The 27,373-nt window shown below is 40.6% G+C and overlaps 2 protein-coding genes across 8 annotated transcripts; one reads left to right on the forward strand and one right to left on the reverse strand.

Moving 5' to 3' along the window:
* Positions 1-17,792: 17,792 nt before the first annotated feature.
* LOC307024883 (G2/M phase-specific E3 ubiquitin-protein ligase-like) lies at positions 17,793-22,973 on the forward strand (the record flags this gene model as incomplete). Of its 3 annotated transcripts, none has more annotated exons than XM_079659348.1 (14): positions 17,793-17,861; positions 18,194-18,220; positions 18,970-19,165; positions 19,270-19,345; positions 19,435-19,706; positions 19,799-19,828; positions 19,922-20,384; positions 20,502-20,706; positions 20,846-20,945; positions 21,067-21,223; positions 21,638-21,735; positions 21,822-21,966; positions 22,158-22,278; positions 22,684-22,973. In XM_079659348.1, exons 9-14 carry the CDS (start codon positions 20,848-20,850, stop codon positions 22,971-22,973), a joined length of 909 nt encoding a protein of 302 aa, XP_079515474.1. In that variant the 5' UTR covers positions 17,793-17,861; positions 18,194-18,220; positions 18,970-19,165; positions 19,270-19,345; positions 19,435-19,706; positions 19,799-19,828; positions 19,922-20,384; positions 20,502-20,706; positions 20,846-20,847. The 3 variants fall into 3 exon arrangements, with proteins under 3 accessions (XP_079515474.1, XP_079515472.1, XP_079515473.1); XM_079659346.1 differs by having other exon boundaries at positions 17,811-17,861; positions 18,948-19,165; XM_079659347.1 differs by lacking the exon at positions 17,793-17,861 and having other exon boundaries at positions 18,088-18,220; positions 18,948-19,165.
* Positions 22,714-25,996, reverse strand: LOC307024882 (uncharacterized protein). Of its 5 annotated transcripts, XM_079659344.1 has the most exons (7): positions 25,721-25,996; positions 24,916-25,225; positions 24,503-24,548; positions 24,310-24,401; positions 24,062-24,172; positions 23,654-23,927; positions 23,075-23,411 (listed from the first exon to the last, which is right to left on the reverse strand). In XM_079659344.1, the coding sequence occupies exons 2-7, from the start codon at positions 25,107-25,109 to the stop codon at positions 23,205-23,207; spliced, it is 924 nt and encodes a 307-aa protein (XP_079515470.1). In that variant the 5' UTR covers positions 25,110-25,225; positions 25,721-25,996; the 3' UTR covers positions 23,075-23,204. The 5 variants fall into 5 exon arrangements, 2 of the variants coding, with proteins under 2 accessions (XP_079515471.1, XP_079515470.1); XM_079659345.1 differs by lacking the exon at positions 25,721-25,996 and having other exon boundaries at positions 22,714-23,411; positions 23,825-23,927; positions 24,916-25,714; XR_013804014.1 differs by lacking the exon at positions 24,916-25,225 and having other exon boundaries at positions 23,178-23,411; positions 23,825-23,918; positions 25,721-25,958.
* Positions 25,997-27,373: the final 1,377 nt, after the last annotated feature.

Below are 27,373 nucleotides of genomic sequence, written 5' to 3' on the forward strand. Positions count from 1 at the left end.
ACGCACTGCCATTCTTCCTTGATATTTCTGAAAATTAGAACACCGTAAACGGCATTCTTTTTCAGAAAAAGGGGGGATGTAGGTCTATACTGATGTACATCAGCATCACACTGGACAGAGTGGAGAACAGGGAACCTCCGTGCACACGACATGCAGCAGGGACAGCGCGTATCTTAAACAACACTTCACACATTGTTATGAGACACCCCTTGACAGTACTCACTACACAACATGCAGCAGGGACAGCGCGTATCTTAAACAACACTTCACACATTGTTATGAGACACCCCTTGACAGTACTCACTACACACAGCATTGTTTCATTTGTCAACTCGAGTGCATTCACAATGACATCCACCAGACAGACTAGGTTAGAAAAAACTCTGACCAAAGCACACATCACCTACACACATGAAGGAGTGAATAGTGCAAACACCATTGGAAGCGGAGAACCACACAGGTGTGAGGAAAGAATCATCCAAGATGTAAAACTAAGAATAGATCTGAGAGACGAACCCATGCCATATGCAGAAAACCTCTTTACAGATGGCTGTTGCTACAGACACCCCACCAACGGGCTTCAAGCAGCCTACGCAGTGGTAGGGCAAACGCCAGACGGAAGGTTTCAAGAAAAGGCAGCCGAAAAGGTGACAGGAAAGGTCTCAGCACAGCGAGCAGAGGTAATGGGAGTTACTGCAGCTTTAGAATTATCAGAAGGAAAGGATGTGAACATCTACACTGATTCCGCTTACGTACATGGCGTCATACATGTCGAGATGCGCCAATGGATGAGAGCAGGGTTTGTAACGTCAACCAATGTCCCCATTAAACATGAGAAAGAAATCAAAAGACTTGCAGAAGGCGTAATGCTACCCAGAAAACTAGCCTTGCTTAAATGTAAAGGCCACAGCACGGCAGACAACTACTTATCCTGGGGTAACAATGCAGCAGACAGAGCCGCAAAAGACAAGGCAGGTTATATAATCCAGTTCCAAATGCTCGTCATAAAATCCGCTGACATGCTGGCAGCGGTAATGGATGACACTCTCAAAGAGGCACAGGAAGCAGGCTCCCCACAGGATAAATCAGTATGGCTAGACAGGGGGGCCACCAAAAGGGACGGGATATGGTTCTCCCCAGATGGGAGACCTGTCCTGCCCCCAGGATGGATCAGATCGATGCTTAAAGAAGCTCATGGTCCTACACATTGCGGAAAAACCCAAATGAGCAGACACCTCACCCATTGGTGGCATCCTTACCTACCTGACATGATAGCAAACCATTTGGAAGAGTGTGTGATTAGCTTAAACTCATAACACCCTGTAAGCCACTGTGAAACCACACCAGGGAAAGTTCCCCTTACCCAAAATGGCATGGGAAGAAATCATCATAGACTACACTGACATGATTGACAAAGTACGAGGGTTTAGGTATCTATTGGTGGTGGTGGATGCCTACACAGGTTGGCCTGAGGCCATGCCCTGCAGAAGAGAAGACACAGACTCAGTGATCAAATTCCTAGTCACACATTACATTCCACTACATGGGTTCCCTTGAAAGGTGACATCAGACAATGGCAGCCATTTTAAGAACCATGACCTACGCACAGTAGAACAGTCCCTAGGACTAAGACACAGTTTCGGAGCCTTCTATCACCCCCAATCTCAGAGAAAGGTAGAAAGAATGAACCAGAACATCAAACGAAAACTCAGCAAAGCATGTGAGGAGACAGGCATGAACTGGTTGGATGCTCTATCGCTAGCCCTTATGTCAATCAGGAGCTCTATTAACCGAGGGACAGGTTTCTCCCCATTTGAGTTGACCCATGGCCATCAGTTCCCGGGCCCAGGAGCCCTGAGCGTAGGAAAGGAAGTAGAGTTCATGAGTTTGAAACCTTATTTCCTTATTTGAACATCAAAGCACACAGCACCAGAGGATTTTCCTCCTCTACGGCGTTGCACGGAGGAATGACAGTGGAACCGGTCAACCAGAGTCATTATAAGATTTGGTTTTTAGTCATCAATTAAAATGATTCCAGTTTTTGAGAAATACTGTTCTTTACTTGCAGTTTGGAATGGCAATTAATATGCTCCTTCAAAGTCCTTGAAGTTAAACAACTTATTTAATGTTCTCTGGAAAGACACATTGAAGTGTTTCTCTTAATTGATGAAATTCCGCAGGATCATCATTTGTCTGTATTTCCAAAAAATAAACATTCAAGAATTTACTGTAGAATAACAAATCTGTTTAATGATGTCACTATAAGGCTTGATGAGGTCCATATTTTTCAAATTACGTCTGACCACTCCCACACATAAACACACAAGAATCGTTAACTTGTGCAAATCAAATTCCCCCTTAGATTTGGTGTTGAGATGAGGTGTGTTAGTAGCAAAGTAAAACACATGGTAATGTGCGCCATCATTCATTTTCCAGCCGTCATAAAAAAAATAAAAAAACCTGCATTCTAGTTAAATGTGTCTCTTGTCGACCACAAATTACAATGATGGTAAATACAAAAAATAACAACATCTAACACAATTTATCAAGCAATAAATCATACTGTATGATATGTATGCGGTCTTTAAAATAAATATGCATAAGAAAAACACAAGCGTTCGACAGAGAATCACTCAAGTCAGAGGATGAGATGCTCCTGGGAGCCATGGAGTTAGACAGAGAATGACTCAAGGCGCTGGATGAGACGATGCTGGGAGCCATGCTGCCACAAAATTCTCTCACAGTGAGACAAATTATTCCATTAGTGACTCGCTGTCCTTTCAATTTCTCAGCCTGTTGATTAATAGCTAAAGAGCAATGTCTGTCACAACGGGAGTCTAACTTGGCATGTCTTTCCGGCTACTCCTCAGCCAAAGCCCCCTTAATGAGCCTTTGCTCTCTGAGCCCAGCAGCATATTGCTTTGATGCTTCTATTTACCCGGCTTCTGTTGGCTCACCATACAGAAATGCACAAATCCACCCACTTGCCCGCCCCTCCGCCTGAGATTAGAACAGTACGCTTGTGGTAATGGGAAAAATTAGATAGCACCATCACTATAAATGAAAGTAAGCGTGGTATTGTCACTCCCTTTAATGTTATTCAGGAAGATGTGCATTTCCAATTTTCTTCACCTCCGTTTTAGAGTTATTTTCCTATGGCTTGACCGGGATCATCAAGAGCTCATACTTTAGTAGATGGATAAACACATAGAGCCAAATAATTCAGCCGTGAGGATGAAACAAGAGAATTGCATCAAAAATCAATTGGCTCTTGCTTAGATGTTCAGTATTGCCTCGGTGCCAGGGTGGAATGCTAATGTTGTGCTCACAGTGCACTGTGGAGCTGGGCATTCTGCCTTCTCATTCTCCCTTTCCTCTTTTAGACGAGGACACAGATATATTTGACATGATTCTTTTTTAATGTGTCAACAAGTGGATGAACACAGTAGAGATACTACAGACCACATGTGTGGATAAGTTAGCCTTAAAACTCAGTGATCTGGGAAAGATTGATAACAAACTAAACACATGAGTAGAAAACCAGGTTTGGGTGATTGGGTGGGTCAATACACCCAGACCCGGCGGCAGACATACGTCTCTGGGCGGGCATTTGATTTACCAGGGCGGGCCCACCCCGAAACTTCAATTTCCCGGGAAATCTGAATTGTCAACGGGGGGGGGAGGCGCTCGTGAATTGTTGTTACGGAAACAGAGGGGTTTTAGGTTGCCATAAGGCTGTTGACGGTCTTATTATAGGCTACATCCATTAGTTGGTTTTGTGGCACATTTGTAACGCTGTGCCAACTTGGGCAAGCACTCAGGCAAACTTGAGCGCACACAGGGTGGAGAGGTGGAGTAAGGTTGAGCGATGAAGAGAAAGGGAGAGAGAGAGAGATTGAGCGAGGCAGAGAGCATGTGCAGCGGTCTGCTTGCGCACAGAGCAGGAGTTTCTGAGAGAGCCGGCTTGAGAGTCAATTTCTCTACAAATATAATTGATTGCCAGCCTCCCTTGTCCCTGGCTGGCTTGCTAGCTCGTTGGTAACTTAACTGATGTCTTCTAATGTGCCTGCATCTGGCGCTGAGTCGCCATATTCCTTTCATGAACCACTTCCTGATATCCATTGTTGCAGATAAATATAAATGATAATAGCCAAACTAACCAAGCAAGAGTCAACTGACAGGCTGCTGTGCCGCATCTCACTCAAAAACCCACACGACTCAACCCAGCAAAAAACCAGTCGCGCGCACAGCCTTTCATTCAGAATTTCATTCAGAATTTCATAGCAAAATAACTAATCTTTCAACATAGTTTTAAACAAAAATAAATATTAGGACAAAGCCCTACAAATAACAACAATAAACTAGGCCTGAACGATATACCGTGTCATGGCGATAACCGCGGTATGCCCATGCGCGGTTTTCACACCGCAGGGACGTGCGGTTTTATTAATTTTTTATAATGTAAAAAAATATATTAAAAAAATAAAAAATTTAAATTTAAATTTGGAACTGCGATATTAAGTAGGTACATTAACTCAAACACGTGATGTTACAATTATTTGTTGCTGCTTGCTAGAAAAGGAAAACTTGCGCGGCTCTCATGTCAGGGGTCCTTGAGTGAGTGACATGCAGGCTCTGCATCACAGCAGGCCCCGCCCCGCTAGTTTGCAGAAGATCGAAAACAAGGTAAAAAATGAGCGCGGCACAGGAGGACGAGAATGAAGATTTGATTTGAAAAAGAAAAGCAACATCTGCCATCTGGGATTATTTTGGTTACAAAAAGATTGATGTTGACCAAACAAAGGTACTTTGTAGACAGTGCCATGCAGTTGTTTCGGCAGCCCGAGGCAACACGTCGAATTTACTTGCCCATTTGAATAGACACCACAAATTTCTATATGACGAGTGCAGAGTCAGATCTGAATGCCTCCCACAGCGAAAGCAAAAAACTATTTCAGTTGCCTTTGCCGGTGTTACACCATACGAAAGAGATTCAAAACGGCATAAAGACATCACAGATGCCATAACATTTCACCTGGCAAAAGACATGTTACCAATTTACACCGTTACCAAAGAGGGTTTTAAGAAAATGATCCGCTCACTTGATAAGCGGTACGTTATACCGTCACGCACCTATTTTTCTCAAGTCGCCATTCCCGACCTGTACGAGAAATGCAGGGCAAAAGTTGAAACAGAGCTGTCAAAAGTGGAATACTATGCTGTTACAACGGACTTGTGGTCCAGCCGGACAACGGAGCCGTACATAAGCCTGACGGTGCACTTTATTGATGAGGACTTCGAACTGAAAAGTCGCTGTTTGCAAACGGCATTTTTCCCAGAAAATCACACAAGTGAGAATATCGCAGCGGGGCTGAGAGAAGCGGTGGCTGCTTGGGGCCTGGATGAGACACGTCAAGCCTGTATAATAACAGACAATGCTGCAAATATGGTGAAGGCTGCCTCCCTGAACGAGTGGACCAGGCTGCAGTGCTTTGGCCACAGACTTCATCTTGCAGTTGGTAAGCTACCCCCGCCCACGCTTTATTTACTAAGCTGTGTCTGTATCAAGTGTTTTTTTTTTTAAATAACCTTTATTCAGGGAAGTGTAACAGAGTAATGCTATCTTTTTCAGGAGTGCTTAACATCCTGTCCTGAAATGCAACAGTTTTCTTAATTTTAATCAGTTTCATAAATGTTACGTTTTATAAGCAATTCATTGTTGAAGGCAGCTAATTTCAAACTGCACACACACACACACACACACACACACACACACACACACACACACACACACACACACACACACACACACACACACACACACACACACACACACACACACACACACACACACACACACACACACACACACACACACACACACACACACACACACACACACTTATAGTTAATATACATGTGTATAATATTTAATCTAATATCTATAATATAATAATTTAATTGTCATACTGATATTCTGTACAAACTGTGAAGACCACTGAGACAAATGTAACATTTGTGATATTGGGCTATATAAATAAACATTGATTGATTGATTAATCTTTACTTTTTATTTATTTATTCCCCCTTAGAAAATGCAGTCAAAAAGGATGGCCGCATCAACCGTACTGCAGGTGTGTGCAAGAAGCTGGTGGGTCACTTCTCTTACAGCTGGAAGGCCAGAAGTGCTCTTGAAAAAGCCCAGAAGGAACTCAATCTGCCATCACATTCCCTCATATCAGAATGCCAAACAAGATGGGGTTCCAGGCAGATGATGATCAGCAGGATACTGGAGCAGCAGAAAGCTTTAAGTCAGGTCCTGTCTGTGGACAAGAAGCTGCGGCATCTAATTCCAAACTGGCAAGATATAGATGTCCTGGAATCTGTCAGCAAGTCCCTGGGCCCATTGCTGAAGTTCATAGACGCACTTTCAGGGGAAGACTACGTTAGTGTCTCCTATGTGAAGCCAGTTCTTCACCTCTTCAACTCGTCAATGCTGCTAATGCGAGAAGAAGACACAGACCTGAGCAAGAAGTTGAAGAAAGAGATGAGGTTCTACCTGAACGAGAAATATGAAGATGAAGATACTCAGAAGCTGCTAGATATGGCATCTTGTTTGGACCCCCGGTTCAAGATGGACTTCATCACTGCAGACAGCAAGCCCCAAGTCAAGGCCAGATTGACATCGGAGATGATGACGACAATCATGACATGCCAGGAGACTTCAGTTGCAAGCTGCAGCACTGAAGTGGAGTGCGAAGTGGCTGGCACGTCCCAGGCAAAGAAAGGCAAGAGGTCTTTGGGAAGTTTCTTTAAACAGAGCGAAGCTGCAGCAAAGGCTGATTCGTCTCAGTACCTAAAGGATGCTGTGGAAGCAGAGTTAAACAGCTACCTGCTAACACCTTCAATAGACAAAGAGGAAGATCCACTTGCATGGTGGAAAACGCACAAAGCAGTCTTTCCACAACTCGCCAAGCTTGCCCGCAAGTAACTAAGCATACCTGCTACAAGTGCCCCCTCAAAGAGGCTTTTCAGTACGAGTGGCAACATTGTCACTTGCCAACGTTCTTGTCTCAAGCCTGCATTAGTGGATAGACTAGTATTCTTGGCCAAAAACCTCTAAGCCTGATTGAGCAATGCATAGAGATGCTTAAAAAGTCAAATTATTATATTTGACTACATTATGCAACAGTTGAAATTGTGAAAAAGAAATGTTCAGATTGATTTAACTGCTAGGTGCTCTGTTCAGAAAGAAAGCAGATCTTTATTTGTTTAGCCTAGCCATGATGACCAAGAACACTTTGTTTTATTTTGCACTGACTGTTGCTAAGACATTTTGATTTTCACAAGTTGATATTGTTATGTAGTAGTTAAAGTTATTTGTTTTATGACAAATTGTATTTATTTTAAGTTGTAATTTTGTAAACCACTCAGGGAGCTGGTGTATAGCTGTTCTTAATATTATTTTTATAATTTTGTTTAAAAGATGTACACTACTTTGCTGCTATTTGCACAAAAAAGGTTTTCATTGTGGAATAAAAAGTTAAATGACCTATTTTGTTACGTATGTTAATTCCCTAATGTGATAATGAAGCTTCCTATAGTTTAATGCAATACGTTTAATCTCTTGGATCCCTTCTAGACACGACTCTTCTTCATTCACAGATGAACCCCCTTATTTGAGGGTAAGCAACCTGCATTATATTGACATGTTAGATCATGACTTAAGGTTTGATGAGTCAATCAGTTAAGATCCAGACGTCCGTGACTAAAATCCTTCATCCGGTTAAATATAGTTAAAAAAAACGCATTATCAAAAAAAAAGGTATGAATGTATCTTATGTGGATAAATTGTTATGCTATACATTGTTATGCTATAATATAAATAATATATAGATGAACTCAGAGTATTGCTAAAAAACATCAGGTAGGATTTTCTGTGAAATGGCAAGATGGGTGGGAAGAGGGAGGGACGGGGTGGCATGGGAAAGGGATTCCCTATATTTTTTTCTTTGTCTTTTCTTTTTCTTTTTGTATTGTCTATATAATTTGTATCTGTATAAATCCCTTTTGTGAGGGCAAAAAAAAAAAAACAACAATAAAAAGTTGGTCACAAAAAAAAAAAAAAAAACGCAATATATACCGCAGGGGGAAAAAAACCGCAATGTCAGTTTTTTTCAAAACCGTGCAGCCCTACAATAAACATAATCAGTGGCGGCTCCAGAGTATTTGTTGGGTAATCTATGGTAGGGCTAACCCATACAGTGCTGGGGCTCAAGTCAGTATTTGCAATGTAATTACATACACGCTCCCCTTGACAGTGAAACGCCACGCGTGAGGTTTAGAATATTTCCCTGTCTCAATCCTAATTGAACTGTATGAAATAAAAAGGCACATTTGTCTTGTAGTAAATAAAAAGGGTGACCTGGAGCCAATCCTGCAATTTCTCCACAGGTGAAAGAGTTGACATGCTGAAAACCCAACCCCTGCAGGGGGGTCTGGGGAGATTCTCCCCCAGGAGATTTTTTGAAATACTAACATAAAATACACATTCTGCCTTTGGTACTCTCTTGAGAAGAAAAATAAATAAATCTATTACGACACGACATATTTAAAAGAAATGAATGCCATTTTAGTTTTGTTACTTTGTTCTGAAAGCTGAACCTGCTGCTCCTCACAGAGAGAAGAGGGCTGTGTGAATTACTTTACATTGTGGATAAGGGTCAATAACCCCCATTGTTCTGTGTGTCAAAATGAAAGACAGCCCACACACCTATCAATCATCAAACCGTGGGGTCTTATTTCATTACGTGTTGATTTCTATCAACACGTAATGTTGTATCGATGTATAGAGATTTACTACAGCAAAAGTATTCTCCGTCGGGACTTCCTGTAACAACACCACGTCGTTATCTTGATTCTGATTGGCCAGAAGACATTATCAAAGATGTTCTATAGAGAAGACGATCACTACGTGACAAAAGTTTTCAAACCGTTTCTAGTCTTCGGTATTTCCAGACAAGTGACTGCTGAAATCAATCTTACTAACTGCTGTCTGTGCAATTTACTCCGCGCGAGTTGGCAGATTTTAGTTTGCTTACTTTAAAATCATTTTTCATGGTGGGGCTAAGCCATTTTTGTTGGTATGGCTGTAGCCTACCCCAGTATACCCTGGCGCCGCCACTGAACATAATAATAAAACAATTAAAATGTTGTATTCAGCCCATAGACTGTATATATTAATGGACGTAGTGTCCGTGACGTCACCCATAGGATTCTGCAGAGTTGCCGAGAAGCCCTTAGTAGGCGGAGTCGGCCACTAACGGCTTGACAGCGACGTCAGAGTCTAATCCCGCCTGCTCCAAATAAGGGCAAAGAGGCGGAGCCGAGGTGGGACCTGCTGCCTCCGAACTGGAAGTAAACAGAGCTAGCTCAGGCTAAGAAGCTAAGCTAACATGAAATACATGCATACTAGGGCTGTGCAATTTAATCGATCCTCCGATATATATCGATATTTTGTTTCCCGAGAAAGTATCGATATTTCATCCGCGGGTATCGATACATTAACTCCCATTCAAATCACCCGTGTTCCGCCTGGCACTCTGCTCGCTGCCCATTCTCCCCCGTTCGCTTTGCATGAAGAGCGGTTACGTCAGCCAGCCGAGCCGCTAGTGTCGCTGTAGAGCATTTCTAGATACACAGACGCCGTTATCTTCTTCTCGCAGTGAGTGCGAAGCGGTTCAGGAGAATGGCGGCAAACATTAACCACACTGGAGAGGGTCTTCTCTACCGCCGGAGATATCGGCCCAATCCCAAACCACTCCCTCGACGGAGTGAACTCCGTCTGTAGCCACACTCGCAGCTCAACGAGGCTCCCTCCTGTCAGATGGAGGGAGTAAATACAGCAGCAAGCTTTGGGACGGCCTCCCCTCTCTCCGGCAGAAACAGGAAATGCCGTAACTGTATGTAACAACGGTTCCAAATCAGCATCTCTTAGACAAAAAGTTTAAATTAATAACTCAAATAAAACTCCTGACATCTTTCATTGTGTTTCAAAGCTCTTTTAGTTTTAAACCTGATGTTTATAAGCTTCTTAGTTTTTGCAACGGTCTGTAAATATACACAACTTTATAATAAAATGCACACATTTACCCTTTTCTAGACTAAACACAGGTATGATCCTAAGTTAAAACATATGAGGTTGTTAACATCGCAGTTTATCAGTGGATGTTTGCTGGAACTACTTGTTAACAGCTTGACAGCAGCGGGGACACACAGCGCGACTCCGGTCAGGTAGAGAGTAGAGACCGGTCTCAAGTCAGCACCACTGCAGACTCGCTGTTTGAGGGCTTGATAGCCCACTCCCCCACCACACCTCTCCACACTCGTAGGCGGACCCTCCGCGTGAACGCGCAAACGGAGGGGTAGGGTGTAGGGGGCGGTTTGGGAATGGGCCATCGTCACTGCTCAGAGAAGTGCACTTCTCCCAGACCACGTTGATCAGATTATATTCCTGAACAAAAATCTGAAAAGAATGTAGATGCAGTTATGTAGAAAGGAGCCTTTCTGTTTAGTGTTTTTGGCTTAAATGTTACTCCTTTGGACTTGAATTATTGGCAGGTACATTTTACATTAAATGTTGTTCTTAGTGACTTGAATTATTGGCTACCTCATATTCTGTGTTAAGTTAAAAATGCTGTAAAATAATCTGTTCGGAAAAGGCCACCTGCTGCACCTTTTCATTCTCCATTGTCCATTGTGATACTGCACTTTATGGAGTTAGGTTTCAAAGGCTTGTAAACTACAGTTGGCACTGTTTCAATCAATGAACATTTTTTCTCACCACATCTTTTGAGTCATTTTGTCCAGCATTTGCAAGCTGTAGACTCTCTGTCTAGTCAGAGCCATATATTGTATAATTGATGCTTTCAGTTTTCAGTTGAATTAATTCAATCCAAGTCAATGGAACACTCACAAGATGTCACCAAAATCACACTGTCCCTTTAAAATCTTTCAGAAAATGATGTAAGTGTATCGAATTATATCGAATCGTATCGAATCGTATCGTTGGCTGAATATCGTGATATATATCGTATTGTGAGCTCAATATCGTATCGTATCGTGAGATTAGTGTATCGTTACAGCCCTAATGCATACCAAGTTACTGCTAACAGTGTAGTTCCCCTATATAAACGTTACATTCATAATCAAATGAAACAATCTGCAAGAGAATTAGCTATATTTTGTTATTCTTAATGCTTGTCATTCACACGTTAAGAAAAGACGGACTCCACCGCCCTGACCTAACGGAGCCACAGTGGGCTAGCTCCGGGACGCCGGCTGGAACTAGCCCCCTGCGGCTCCGTTAGCTCCGGCGGCCACCACTGGGATAATTGGGTCCCCTATTAACATTTGCTCCCGTTTAGCATTATGGGCGTCATAGCCATAGACTATAAAAGTCTTACCCAAGGCTGAATCATAAACTAAAATGTATATGTATGTATAAAGGGTTACGTCCTTAGCTCGCTAATAAGTAACAAGCTAAGCTACCAAGCACACAAACACCTGTGAACGGGACATATATAATATTATCATTTTAGACTTCTTGGAAGTTCTGTTAGTACATTCAAGCGCACAGCACAACATTTTAATTGTCTGGTATTTGTAACAATATTCCCTAAAAGGCACAATCACCACGAACACGGCTAAAGCTAAATGGTCAAGTACAGTAACTACAACTAACTAACGTTGTAGCCTCTATGGTTGTAGCCTAGCAGAGTGGACAAGTTGCTGTTAGCTGAAAGTGAGGCATGTACATGTCCATCAAAGTGACCACGCCCTAATTTACGAAAAGCTTTAAGGCTTAATATTAATTAAACAGATGAGTTGAGAAAAAATTCACCCCCCCAATCCATATTCATGGATCTAACTATACAGAGAATATGGTTTTTTGAACCACGATGACATGTAAACATGTTTAATTCTGCTATAAGGTTGGGCATTTTAACATTGGGGTCTATGGAAATTGCTCCCTTCTGCAGACTGCTCCTACTGGCCACTAGATGAACTGCAGTTTGAGGCACTTCCGCATTGGCGTCTCGGCTCTTCCCCAGAGTGTGCCGCTTGATTCAGCCCTGGTTAAAACAGCGGGCCCAAATCCTGGATGGGCGGGCCCGGCCCCATGTGGCCCGCCCATGACGCCGGGTCTGAATACACCTAACTATAACAGGTCTATAACTCCCTGTTCCTTACTAATAGTGAGAGTTGGCTGTTTTTCTCCAGAATCCTCAGTGGTTATTAGTGCAACCATAATAACTTAGGTACTCGAAAGTTGAAAAGAAGCAACCAAGTAAAGCCGATTAACTAAATGGATTTCGAATCTGATCAACAGTTATTTTAAAGTAAAAAATCTCTGTTATATATTTTATGTTGCAGCACTGTAACTTTTAACGTTACAGGAATGGTTAAGTTCAACAGATAAAACCGTCGAGACATTCAAAGACGCAGACTGAGGAGTAAAGGACAGAAGAAGACAAATTGAGGCCACTGTTGGAAGGATCTGAATAAAAATAATAATATAATTTAAGGTTAAATTCAAGGACAAAACTACCCATTTATACAAACTAGTAACATAACAGAGAAGAGTACTGTACCGTATCACTGAGGGATGAAGACATTTTACCTGTTTTTTGTTAAGATCTTGTATTTTGTGTTTCCTGTTGAGGTTCTGTAAAAACACTGTCTTTGCCATGTCTGGCTTTACATTCTGTCTGTGTTTTCCCTCCTTTTTGTGATTGTTTGCCCCAGCCTGATCCTATACACTTGTGTCTAATCCCTCGCTGCCCTTTTGTTTTTGTCTCTAGGGTCTCGCTGTCTATGTTCCCTGGCATGGTTCTGCTGCCAATGTAACCTGTTTGTTGCTTGTGTTACAGTGAGATTGCATTTGTCAAAAAGGAGGCAGGCCGACCAGGAAACCTGCCTATCAGAGAGTACAGGAACATGAGTAGTAAAATCCACAAATAAAAAGCAGATTCCTTTTTCCTCAGAGTGTCACGATCTTAGTTTTATGTCACGATTTTAGTTTTGTCTGTCTTGTCATGGGTTTTATTTTGCAATTCTGTTCTCCCTGTGTCTTGTCTTCCTTCCTGTGTTTGCCCTCCTGCGCCTGATTGTCTGATTGTGTTCACCTGTTGCCCTTGTGTTTCTGCCTCCCCTACCCAGCTGTGTCTTGTCCTGTGATTACCCTTCTTTGTATTTAGTCTTGTCTTCAACCTGTGCTCCTTGTCGGTTCATTGTCTTTCCTATCTCCCTCCATGTTGTTCACGGTCAGTTTTTGTTTTGATGCTACCTCGTGCTACCTGTTTTTTCAGTCATCAGCTTTACAAAATAGAGCTTGCCTTTTGTTCCTTGACCTTTTTGTCTTTTTTATTCTTCATTTGGGTCCTACCTTTTCCCGAATCCTGACACAGAGTCAACATAGCCACCATCCATCCCTTTCTAACAGATGTCAGTTCAACAAGATCAGGTCAGGAAGAGGAAGGTTACAAGGAAGTTACATATAACGAGTAATTGATGTTAACAACATCCTTATAACATGATAAAAGTGTGGAACAGGTAGAAAGTAGTTGTTTCACAAGTAAAAACTGCTGGATATGCTACTGTCTTCTTATCTCTTAGTACAATCTGCTGACGTTTGTGTATCACATGATTGGTTTTGCCCACAAGTTCTACCCTGTCCATTACTCAGATGGACCTTCTCCTCCCTGAAATAAGTTCACTTAAAGGTCCCCTATTATACTATTTTTCAACAATATATTATAGATCTCCGATCCAAATATATGTCTCTGAAGCGTTTGGCTGAAACACCAAACAGATCATTGCAGCATCCCATAAACCCCTCTGTTTCAGCCCTGTTTCAAAAGTGCTGATTCTGTGTCTATAGCTTTAAAGAGCCTGTGACAGCCTCCCAACAACTGTTGTGCAATGAAATATTGGGCTACTAGTAATCTCGAACCATCATCTTAAAGAAGAAGGTGTGATACCGTTCCGATAAATATCAATAATTTCGAACATCGCGGGGAAATTCCTTCGACTCATTTTGAAGTTTTGGGGGAAGCCGGAAGTGACGTCAATGCGGGAATGCTTTACTGTGCGGCGAGAGAGCCAAACACGGACAAAGTGTGTTGTCATGCGTAGAAATGGTGAATTACTGAGTTTAGGCACGTTAATAACGTTTTAATTAAGTTTACTACAGTATATTCATATTTGTCAGTGCTTTCATGTCAATTCGGCGAACAGAAACATAAATGATCGTGGTGAAGATGATGATTAAATTAGTATTACAAATCGGTAGTGAGAGCTGCTGAATTTCAAAACTCAAGTGGATTACCCACTTATTAGTGCTTTCATGTCAATTCGGCGAACATATGATACATTAAATGATCGTGAGGATGATGATTAAAAATCGTTTGTTTGAGCCGGTCTGCATTTCCCGATGAAAAAACAAACCAATGCTTTTTTACCAAAATGTTGGGGAAATTAATGGATAAAATGCACGGATTATGATTATTATTATTATTATTGGGCTGGGTGCAGTGGCAGACTGGCCATCGGGACAAATCTTGATGGGCAAGTACCGAAGTGGGCCGGTCGGATAAGTCACAAGCACATCCCCCACTCCCCCCGTTGACAATTTACTAGCGGTACCGAAGTGGGCCAGTCGAGAGTCCCGGACTGATTTTTATTCCCAGTCCACCACTGGCTACATGACCGTATTATCGCCCATATTGACGCACCTAATTCTTAAACTTCCAACAGATACAACATAAACCGATCCTTCAGCCTCATATGAGCTCTCAGACACGTTCAAAATTAAACTGTCATCGCTGTCTGAGCTTGCTGCTGTGTGCGCCATCGTGCGTTTACATGCAGATGCTGGGATCCCGAACGGTGCAGCTGGAGCGCTTGGCCCGCAAGGACGTCACACATAATTTGGCGGGATTTGAAGAATCCCGGAGAAGATCCAGAATATGGTCAACATTGAAGGGCAGATGAATGGTTATCAAAGTACAAATATCCAAAATCAGTTCAGTAACGGTTTTCAAGGGGACGATATTTACTCAAATTGATGGGTTTGGATGTTGGGGGAAACTCGTGTCACAGGCTCTTTAAATGCTAATGAGCTGCTGCTGACCAAGCCCCTCCGAGAGATGATTGGTTTAAAACAAACACAATGGTGCTCTAGGAGGAGATTCAGGTGCACAATCCAAAAACTCTGGCCAAAATCTGATCAGCTCATTTTCAGACAGGTTTTTATATAAATGGATCAGGACAAAAAGAGAGAATCTTTTAACACCAGGGACACATATTTATGTATAAATTAGGGCCGCGACTTTAACGCGTTAATTAAGATTAATTAATTACACAAAAATTAACGCGTTAAAAAAATTAACGCATTTTAATCGCACTTATTTTTGCACCGCGGAACGTTTCTCACTGGATGAGTTTCAGGGGTACCGATTATACTGGAGCACCAACTAACGTTAATAACTTCAAACAACAACAAACCACAGTGAACAATAGTCAAACATGAACGAACAAGCTGATGAGACCGCTTTGGTTGGCCCCGTGGATGGGACATTTTGTTTTAAAAAACGGACGGATGGAAGCATCGATAAGAGCACGGTTGTTTGCAATTTATGCAAAAAGGAATTTGCATATCACCGCAGCACATCAAGCCTCAAGTATCACCTCAATGCAAAACCTATAGCAGCTAGCGTGGAAGCTAGCGTGGAAGTCAGCCCGACTCGGAGTACAAGGACCCACACCCAATTCGCGTTGATCAAACAGTGGCCTATGCAACAGAGAGATTTTATTTTTCATCAGGATATTGGAAGAATAGGAGGGATTGAGGTCAATCACTGGCACTTTTTTATTTTATTTTAAATGGTACAGTACACTTTATGTTGAACTATTTATTATGTTGTTGGTGCAACTTGCACTTTATGTTGAACTGTTTATTGTTTTGGCCAAGGTTATTGAGAGAGTTGGACTGAAATGTATTAGATTTTTTAAATCAACTGTTGGTAAATCAACAAAGTCTGTTATGGCCTCTGAAGCAACAGAGAGATGTTTTCTAATAGTCAGGGTTTCCAATGTTCTGAATGTACTTGAAAGTATTGTGTTATACTTAAAAAACAAAGTGTTATAGTTTACAGAAGGTCTACCTACCTATAGGCTACCTGAATCTCTGAAATTTACTATATTCCTAAATATGCTATTGCTACACTTTATGGCAAAAATTGCACTTTTCTGTTGGTCTTGGTTAAGGACCACCTTGAAAAAAATAAACAATGTTTTGTCGCTTAAGCTTATGTATTCAGTCATTATTCAATGGTATACTAAAATCCATGTGAAAAAAATTGCTTCTCACTGTTCTCAGGTCAAATATTTATATGTGATTAAAAATGCGATTAATTGCGATTAATTAATTACAAAGCCTGTAATTAATTAGATTAATTTTTTTAATCGAGTCCCGGCCCTAGTATAAATATATAGAGTTTGCATAGTTGATCTTTATATTCACCAGAAATCACTAAAGAGAACCTTCAAGTGTTGCTTTTCAAGGCAACAGAGAATGAGATTCTATGGGACTTGACAAAGAGGATGTCATAGACAAGATGGCAGAGAATAAAAAGTCGCTGCGCCACCTACTGGTTTACTAGAGTTAATTAGTTTTTGGTAGCTCTGAAATAGCTGGGCAATGACAACCCAGTCTCACAAAAAAACGTGTAATAACTACGTTGGTCCACAACGTAGGACGTAGTATTTCTACAAAAACGCCTCTGAAATTGTAAGATCCCTACGTTTTTTGAAGGTTAGTTCGGCCATTAAAATGCGTTTTGATGTCATTTCATGCGAGAAATATGAGTTGTTATTTCAGATTATGTGTGCAGTGGATGTACATGATCTTTAGTTTGCTAGTTATTATGAAGATTACTTCAGGAAATTGTGTCCATACAACGTTTTCATTGTTACCAAGTTGGTTGCTAGGGACGCTGCTATCGATATTATTTCTGTTATGTTGTGTAGCTGTTTAATTGTTTTATCTTTATTGCTTCCCCGTCAATTTATAGTGTTGGTCCACAGCGTAAACGTATTAGTTTAACAAAATCTGCATCTAAAATGTTGGCATAGATACGTTATTTTCCCCTGTGCAATTTTCAATTTACTCAACAATAACACGTAATTATTAATGCTGTCAAAATTATCGCGTTAACGACAGTAATTAATTTTTTGAATGAATTGCGTTAAAATATTTAACGCATTTAACGCATGTGCAGAATGGCCCGCCCCATACATCCCACCAGTGGCAGCGCTGGGGTATGGGATTAGTTTTGTATCATAAAGATAAAGCAACAATTTTTCAGGATAAAGCAAAACTATGAGTTTAAAAGAAAAAAAACTGAGTCAAGCAAAATAAAATACATTTCAAAAATAAAACTATAAGTTGCAAACAAATCATTTGTGTAATCATGTAAACTGTCAAATCATGTAAATCTTTCTTCTTTTTTTGAACATAGGTTTTTGTTTGCAGTTCTTTTTTCTTCTTTCTCAATGATCAGATTTTTGCTCTCGCTGCAGCTTTCTCTTTTGCGCTGTTTCATTTTTGGTTTGAGATTTTGACACAAACCTCCCAGGTGGGCGGGACTTTCAGGGGTGCGCCCCATTGGCTACTCAGTTTTTGAATGGATGCGGAAGCTTTACCGTTCTTCTTGTAATACATCCATGAGCTTTTCGCGATCGGGAAGGAGCTTGCTGGAACTGTCTTTCTTTGGCGCGCTTTGAAAGTGAACACATATGTAAGTATTGCTCCTTTATGTGTGGTTTGTTCTGTACTATACGTTCTGTTCCATCGTTGTGTTAAGTTAGAACTCAAGGAAAGCTTAGCCATGCAAGTTGCTTTTGCTAAGTAGCCTAACTGTTAGCATACTGTGTGTGTGTTTGTGTGTGACATAACTGTGTGTGTGATATAACTATTTGCATGGTTCAGATAGGCAAGAATACGCCATAATTGCTGTTGTTTAATAGTGTGCTCACTTGATATGATAATCAGTAGCTAGGATGAGTGAGGCTATATACCTTAAGGGGCTGTTACATTGTATTTCAATTCATCTTCTCCCCTTTGTAACAGTGTGGAAAACCTACCATGCAGTCCCAGGTAAGCCAGTTTATGATTTTTTTCCTCAAAGAAACAGCCAACGGCTCACAATCTCTCTAACTTTGTATAATGTCAGTTAAGAAATTAACTAAAGGTAGTAAAATAAAGGTAAGATTTGCATTATTGGGTGGTTTGTGTAATTTGTTTGTCCAAGCTACCACATTTAGTATTATTTCAAACATATTGGTGTCTTTGCTTATACAACATTCAGAAATATATTACAGTAAATAATAATAAACTACAAACATTTTTGGTTGTTATTGATCTGATAATACATAATGCTTTATAAGGTTATTAGATAATATGTCTTATTCAAAAGCTGTGGATGTAATCTCTCTATAAAGGTTGACACCTACGAGCGATTTTAGCAGTGCTAAACTGGTTCATCTTGACTCTCCAGCCAGGTACTACCCCTGCTGCTGTGTCTGCCGAAGCAGCTGTGCAGAATATTCTCTCCATAATTAATTAATCTCTGGCCACGTCCACCAGCACAGAACAAGGTCAGGGACAGAGTTTGGGGCGACGCCCAGGGATACAGCAAGAGATGGCCAGGTCTAACACTTGAAATCATGATGAACAAACACTACATATTTATCACCAATGACTCCAGAGTACAATATTGTAGTAGTTCTCCAAAGAAATCCCATATTCTTTTTTTAAATAATACTTCTCATTCCTGGTTTGTACTGTAAAGTTGTATTTATTTACTAAAAGTATTTTATTGCAGGTCTTTCCCTGGATTTTTTTAGGCGCGGGAACAGAGGCAAAGCTGGCTTTAATAGGCCAGCAAAGGTTGCAAAACAGTGGTCCACCTTTAGTTTCACGATCTTCCTTGTGCATAAACATGTGGAAAGAACACCCACTCCTGTTGAGGACCTCCAACATATGCAGGCTGGACTTGGAAAGAAAATGCTGTCTATGTCTTCAGACATGAACCATGCAGAGGTGATCTATCTTTCTCTCTCTAACACTGCCTCCAATCAATCAACTTTTTCTATCAAATAAATTTAAAGAAACTGTAAAATTCACAATATAAACTTGTTTTTTAGGTCTGCAGCTTGTTTGAAAGGGCTTACCCAAATCTCATCCCTATAACAGGAGGATGGCTTCTTTACAAGGCTTCCGGTATATATGAAAAAAACTCAGACACATTGCGGAATTATAGTTTGAACCAGCTGCAACATCTAAAAAATAAAATCTATTTCTTTCAACAGGTGAAAATGGAAGACGCAACCTATCAGTTGTACCCCCAGATGCAGAAGGGTACACTGGTAGTATCATCAGATGTGCCTCTGGAGGGGGGAAAACGATGATCTACATTCTCCCTCTCCAGGAAGAATTTGATCTGACACCCCTTCCCCACGATGCTGAAGGGTTTATGCAAATGCCAAAGGCAGAATGCAAAACGTCCCACAAGGTCATGCCCTTGCAGCTCTTTGCACTCCATGTGCAAGATTGTGAGGCCCTGTCGAGTTCGGATCCAGAGGTAAAAATAAGTTTGCTTGTTCGTAACTGCATTCTCGAAAACATGGATGATGAGCAATTAATTTAAAATGTATCTTCCCTGTCTATGTTTAGATAACTGAGGTACTCTCTTACAAGGAGAAAGTAAGTTGTTTCCATATCTGGGGTAAAAATAAAAACAAAATCCAGACTGTATTTAATAATCTTTATTGGATTTGTATGTGTTTTTAATTTTAGCCAAGAGAGGAAAAGTGCCCCGTTTGCATGCAGTTATTTCCAGCCATGGAACTGGAACTTCATGCAAGTTTCTGTGGGGATTGGAAGAGTATCTCAGAAAGATATCATCAGTTTTTGGCCATTTAGGTGTCAATGAGGACAAATCCAGGAAGAATAAGCAGCTCTGTACAACACATCATGCATCACACATACAAATAAATACAATTACTCCAGCCTTGTTGACTTTTTTAACTAATAATTTGTTGCTGCTGTTATCTCAGTAACTCAAAGTAGTAAGGTTGTCCTGCATATCCTCATTCAAATGTAATTTATGTCGATTTGAATGATATATAAACATTGCACTGTCTTGGCTACTTTTCTGTTTTGTGTTAATGGTCATGTTTTTATTTCCCTTCAGTCCTGTGCCCTGTCTGGATGGCAGCCCCGTCAAGTCAAATGAGCCGGATAAGGAGAACATGTCTTGGTACATTTAATTTGTATTTCTACTTTTGACCAGGAAAAAAAAGTGTGTGTTATTTTGACCCCAAATCCTTATGTCTACTTTTCACTTAAAGTGATGGTCTCTGTTATGTATTAACAGTGAGGAGGATGTCCTAAAATGGCTGGCAGCGCAGGTTGACACAAGCAAAGAATTCGGCATCTGCGTTTCCAGAACGAACATCGTGGAACGTGGAATGATGCTGTGGCAGCGTCAAAGCAGAGCTCCCCACTCAACCCCTCGAAGGTGACATTCTTGGGAGAGGCTGGGGTTGACACTGGTGCTTTGCGGAAAGAATTCCTGACAGGTCAGTAACATTACATTTTTAAATAACCCGCAGACAGTATTGAATGTAATTCATAAGTTTTCTTTAGTGTATTCCAATTTGAAGTGGCTTTGCAGATGGTGCAGCAATTTTGCCTAAAAAGGTTGTATTACTTCATCAGAGATGATCGCTGGCATAGAGATTCGGCTGTTTGAGGGAGAGGATGGCAAGGGAAAAATGCCAAAATACTCTCTAAATGACCTTGACAATGGCCTCTTCAGGTGCGTTTTTTAAATCAAATGAATTTCTCAGTTGCATGAATGACATACTTGCTCTGTAGTTGTACTGTAATAAATATGCATTGTCAGTTTTTGCTCATTCCTTTATTCCCTGTCATTTCAGAGTTGCTGGGGAAATATTTGCTGTAAGCCTCGCGCAGGGTGGCCCAGCACCCACATTTCTCCAAGAATGGTGCTACAACTTCCTTTTGACTGGAAACCTTGAAAACATTACCAGAGATGATGTTCATGACCAGGAGTTTTCCTCATTGATTAAGATGGTATGTTGGTCGAACAACCTAGTATTATATCCTCAAAGCAATGGTCACGGATATTAAGGATTTACTCAATTTAACACTGCAGAACATGGCTATAAAAATGTTTACTGTGCAATTTAATAAATGATAGAAAAATAATCCTGTTGACTTTGATGAACTCATGACCATTATATCCAGATGATAACATTTCATTTGTGTTATGCTTTTTGCAAAGAACTGTAACATTAATGAAAAGTTCCATAGTGAAACAATAATTACATAAAATCAACCAAAAATGACTAAAAATGAAAAAAACCAGTTGTAAATTAAATGGGGAAAGGTTCAAAGTTGATGTTAATCATTCACAAGACATGACATTTTGATATTTAAGATGTCATTTAAATGTGGTGGAACTTAATTTGTTCTTCAATTTTCCAGGTTGACGAAACTTCAGATTTATCATCTTGCAAAGAACAAATTCTCAACTGTGGCTACACAGGACCTATCAACGAGGACAACAAAGATAAAATAACAAGGTTTCTATTGTATTGGTATACTCTTTACCATAATTTAGTGAGCAAGTGTAAATTAAATATTGTTTTTCTGATTTATCCTTGTGAAGAGCAATTCTGCTACACTCAGCTGCAAGACGAACTGTCATGCTAAGGCAAGTTCGCGAAAGACTACAACTTTACGGCCTAATAGCTGTCATGGAAAAGAACAGAGCACTGTGCCGTGACCTCTTTGTGGCTGGAGATGTGGATAAGGTAAGCTCAGTTACTCTCTTGGATCTGAGGCATGTTGTGTGTGTATATATATATATATATATATATATATTAGAAACGCACTTGAAATATATAATTGAATGTTCTACAGGAATAATGAGGGTGAAACGTGGAGTATTTGATAAACGTAATGTTGGACTTATATCTTCCCCTTTCCTTGATGGATTTTTCAGGTGGACTCCTACTACATTGTGTCACACTTGGCTCCATCAATGAGGGAAATCGGCACTCAGAAGCGTGCAAAAGAGGCACAAATCCTAGATAACTTCCAGGATTTCCTGCTCGAGCTTGAGGGTAGGTTTTATTTGCACCATAAGGTAAACTGGGAGATAAATATGTTGTTAAGACTCATACAATAATCTTTATGAAGTACATTATAAGATTGAAAACGTTGGTGTTTTGAGAAAGTGTGCACTATAATTGTCTTACAGTATCTACTGCTGCTACTTCTCCATAAACAAATTGCTTTAGCTTCAAATTATGAAGAATGAAAACAAGTATTGCGTTTCTAATAAAGTCCTATTTTTACAAGCATGCCCACACAGTACTAAAATGTAAGCTTTTCAAGTTTATAATAGTAACCAAGCTGGATGTTGCAATTTTGCAGATCCAAAATATCACAGAGCAGAGTAATATCAATATGTCTTTGGTCCAATTGTATGACGTTATTTTGAAATTGTCTCATTTTCATTTCTGCAGATGGAACTACTCAGGATGAGGTTGCCCTTTCTGTCCCAGAAGTTCTGCAATGGCTGACGGGACAGTCACACAGGCACCTTCTTCTTTCGGAGAGGGAAGCCTTCAGAATCACTGTTTACTTCGACCATACATGTGTGGAACGAATGCCAAACCACACATTGTGTTATCCGGTTGTAAGTGCATGCACTCAAACTATAACATTTCCCACTGCACATTGTGTGAACTACAATGAATTCAGGGAAAATGTTGCAACAGTGATAAAATGTGGGGCAGGCTTTTATAGGGTGTAAAGAACTAAATGGACCAATGGAAGCTTGCAATGTGTGAAGTTAAAGATAATTAATACGTTTGATTAGTTGTGTTGTAACTTGAGAATGTGACCTCTGCGTGTTCTAGAGGAATACTTAAAACACTTCAAACGTATGTATGTATATATGCTTTGTATGGACGGAAAAAAATACATACAAAAACAAAGGAACTGCAAGTGTTTTCATGTTCTTTGCTCCCTGTTTTTTTTTTTATTAATACTGCAAGGAACACAGTCTTTGCACAAGCTCAAGTGTCTGAATGTAGAGCTCCCGAGCACTTAAGGTTGATGTCTTTGGATTTATTAATCCCTGAAGGACAGCAAGGTGCAGGTCTGCCAGGAGGCAAGGGATCTCTGGCACCACCACTCCATCCTCTTGACCAGGATCAGTGCAATGATCCTGGTAAAGAAGCTCCATTTGCTGAAAGACAGTAAAGTTAAGGGTAATGTTATAGGTGTTGTAACATCAATAGGCTACTTGAGAGGATTTCAGTGGAACATAAGATAAGATATACTTTATTGATCCCAATATAGTAAATGTTTCCTTGATGGCAGCATAAATAAGACATTGCACATGAATGAGAAGTAAATATAATATAATTTCAGTGTTAAGTTACATTTCAATTCTCAGGGGACCACCTGAAAACAAATTAAATCAAGTACCTCTACATCTGGCTCAGCCACAGGTGTTTGGAGCATCTCAATGTGCCACAACTGTTCTGGGGATAGGTTTCTTTCAGTTCTGATTGGATGACTGTTCCAGCTACCTACAAAACACTGCAGGTCCGATTTAAGCCGTGGCAGAAACACATAATGCACACAAAAGAGGTGCACCTCATCTGAGAGGTCGATGAGTTGCTGCTCCTCCAGTTCATGTAGTACAGCATAAAAGTTACAGGTGACAGCTGACCACACTTCGCGCCACAGCCTTTCTATTCTGAGTAAAAGAAATTGGGCAAAAAAAGAACATAAGTATCATAATTATTACCACAAGTCATCAACAAAATGCATAATCATGCCTACAACAGTTTCAAGAAAATGCATGTCAGGTTCTGCATGTTTTTTCTTTACCTTTGATTGTGGACACTTTTGCCAGCAATGAAGCTTCCACGTCCTGTTCCTCGTACAGCAAACATGCATCGAGCAATGTCCACGTTTTCCACCCCCTGGTCACCACGTACCCTAAATAATTTAGGCAGTCATCATTCATTTTGCCTGGGGCCAGGGGGAATAGCCACTAGAATTCCACTAGAGGTTGTAGCCCATGCGAGACCACAAAGAATAATGGCCTTTTAGCAATACTTTGATGTAGTTCCTACCTTGAGGGCCATCCATGTTTGCGGACGCCATTCAAAAAGAATGAAAAAGCAGTTGATGCTTTGTTGTTAGCATTAGCATCAAGATATTGAATCTATGTGCAAAAGGATTGGGGAAATCATTATATTATTAAGTCACATCACTGTGACACAGTCAGTCTTTAGTTTGTTTTGTCTAAAAGGCACTTTGACATACCTTTCTAGAGAAGCTATCGATCCCACCGAATATCACAATATTAAATCTGAGGAGAAGAAAGTACATACAACCTTTTTCAGACATCTGATTGTCAAAAGAAAATATGTGGTGTGTTGACACAGGTCATGAGAATTAATTAAGTGAAGTATGTGCTATGGCCTTTAGTAACCAGATCTTAACACAGTTGAACCAGGAGGTTCACCGCAATCCTGATCTGCCGTGTCCTGTTTTCCTCCCCTCTACATAACACCCCATCACCCATAAGAAACACAACGCAGAGTCCGAGGGTGTTCAGAGAGGCTAAGTGACATTTAGGTTACATCTTGAATCATGAATGTGTGTGTTTAATTATGTCAAAAATATGTTCTGTGTTTGTATGTTAAAAAGAGAGAGCACAAGATAGAAACACTTACCTGATCAATTTGTGGTTAGTGTCTATATGAACTAATGACAATGGTGCAGGAACACAGTAGGTTCTGCGAGCTACAAATCCAAGCTGTATCATCCTAGCCAAAATTCCAGCTCCATCCACCCTTTGCATCGTAGCCTTTACCCTATGCCACTGCACATTGTAGCCTCTGGCTAACAGCTCAATGTTACCCAACATGGGGCATTCTTGTTTTAATTGATCTCACAACTTGATCAAGTTCATCATCCGACATTGTGGAATAGCAGCCACGAACAGAGAGACCATGTTCTTTCATCCGCCGGTTAAGTGTGCTCCTGGAAACATAATACAAACTGGCTAATTGTTTTAAAGGAAGGGCTATGGAAAGGACACTTTCAAGATTGTCAGTGTCAATTTCCAAGCGTGGCCGTCCCTGCTCCCCCACAGTTGCAGTTACAACATTTGACACACCAGCGGGCGGTTCTTCAACTGATTCTACAGGTGAGCTCCTGTAGACAGGAAATGAGTTCTTGTGGGATGTTGACGTGATGTGATGCTATTGTTGACAAGGAAAGCTCTTGTTGAGCAACGTCCAGGAGGTAATCTAAATCTACGGATTTGTTTCTCAGAATCAAGCTTAATCTTGCTTGAATCCTCTGCAAGATTTCTTCCCTTACTTGCTCCTGCGGTGCGGAAATGTCAGCATACAGTTTTTATAATGTCTATACAGCTGAAAAAATGGCTAAGCTTTGCTTGAGTTCTAACTTAACACAACCATGGAACAGAACGTATAGTACAGAACAAACCACACATAAAGGAGCAATACTTACATATGTGTTCACTTTCAAAGCGCTACAAAGAAAGACGGTTCCAGCAAGCTCCTTCCCGATCGCGAAAAGCTCATGGATGTATTACAAGAAGAACGGTAAAGCTTCCGCATTCAAAAACTGAGTAGACAATGGGGACGCACCCCTGAAAGTCCCGCCCACCTGGGAGGTTTGTGTCAAAATCTCAAACAAAAAATGAAGGAGCGCAAAAGAGAAAGCTGCAGTGAGAGCAAAAATCTGATCATTGAGAAAGAAGAAAAAAGAACTGCAAACAAAAACCTATGTTCAAACAAAGAAAAAAGACTTACATGATTTTACAGTTTACATGATTACACAAATGATTTGTTTGCAACTTATAGTTTTATTTTTGAAATTAATTTCATTTTGCTTTACTCAGTTTTTTTTTCTTTTAAACTCATAGTTTTGCTTTATTCTGAAAAAGTGTTGCTTTATCTTTATGATACAAAACTAATCCCATACACTGGGGTAGGCTACAGCCATACCAAAAAATGGCTTAGCCACACCTTAGCCCCACCATGAAAAATGATGTTAAAGTAAGCAAAATAAAGTCAGCCGACTCGCGCGGAGAATTGCACAGACAGCAGTTAGTAAGATTGATTTCAGTAGTCACTTGTCTGGAAATACCGAAGACTAGAAACGGTTTGGAAAACTTTTGTCACGTCATGATCGTCTTCTCAATAGAACATCTTTGATCATGTCTTCTGGCCAATCAGAATCAAGATAACGGCATGGTGTTGTTGCAGGAAGTCCTGGAGAATACTTTTGCTGTAGTACATCTCTATATACATCGATACAACATTACGTGTTGATTTCTATCAACACGTAAGGAAATAAGACCCCACGGTTTGATGATTGATAGGTGTGTGGGCTGTCTTTCATTTTGACACACAGAACAATGTTCTAATAAACATACTCAGCTCCTATCGCATCGCTCTAGTCCAGGGATCGGCAACCCGCGGCCCACGGGCCGCATGCGGCCCTTTAAGCCCTCTGCTCTGCTCCCTTGAGCTTAGACAAAAATAAGGAGGAAATAAAATAAAAGTATTTGTAGGACTATTTATATTTTGTTGCATGGTTGAAAATATTTTGTATCTTGTATTTTGATGTGATACTGTGACACATAAATGAAAAACAAAACGGTTTTAATTAGGTCAACTAAAATATGCGTCACATCCTGCTACGCTCCCTTGCAAGCGCCTTTTCTTGGAGGCGAATAACCTGACCCCCGGCTCGATGAGCGAACTATGGATAAATCAAAGAAAAGTACCGGAGGAACACAGGATTTCATTCTGTGTGGACAGAGTTATATGCTTTCACAGCAAACGATGCTGGTTTACCGGTATGTTTGATATGTAGAGAAGTTGTCAACGGTGCAGCAGCCTTTACGTATCGAGGAACAACACGGGAGAGGAAGACAGCTGACAATCTTCAGTCGTAATTCAATGAGGTATGTCATTTATTTCAGAAAACACTTGTTATATTCCATGGAATGCTCTTAACGTCCCGATAGCAATGAATATATTAAATGCTTTTACAATAAATACATACAAAAATAATCTCTGGAAGCCGTAGCACTGTAAAAAACACGACCAATCATTTTAGCCGGCTCGGCTAAAGTAACTGGATGGCCTACCT

This window comes from Notothenia rossii (genome assembly GCF_949606895.1).
Source record: "Notothenia rossii genome assembly, chromosome: 11".
NCBI classification, from domain to species: Eukaryota; Metazoa; Chordata; class Actinopteri; order Perciformes; family Nototheniidae; genus Notothenia; species Notothenia rossii.

Bases quoted from the DNA above. Each gene is read 5' to 3' on its own strand.
- LOC307024882 (XM_079659344.1), bottom strand. From the start codon at position 25,109: ATGTTGGGTAACATTGAGCTGTTAGCCAGAGGCTACAATGTGCAGTGG. The intron at 24,549-24,915 runs GTAAGTGTTTCT...TCTTCTCCTCAG, and splicing joins ACTAACCACAAATTGATCAG to ATTTAATATTGTGATATTCG. The intron at 23,412-23,653 runs GTACTTGATTTA...ACTGTCTTTCAG, and splicing joins TGGCTGAGCCAGATGTAGAG to CAAATGGAGCTTCTTTACCA.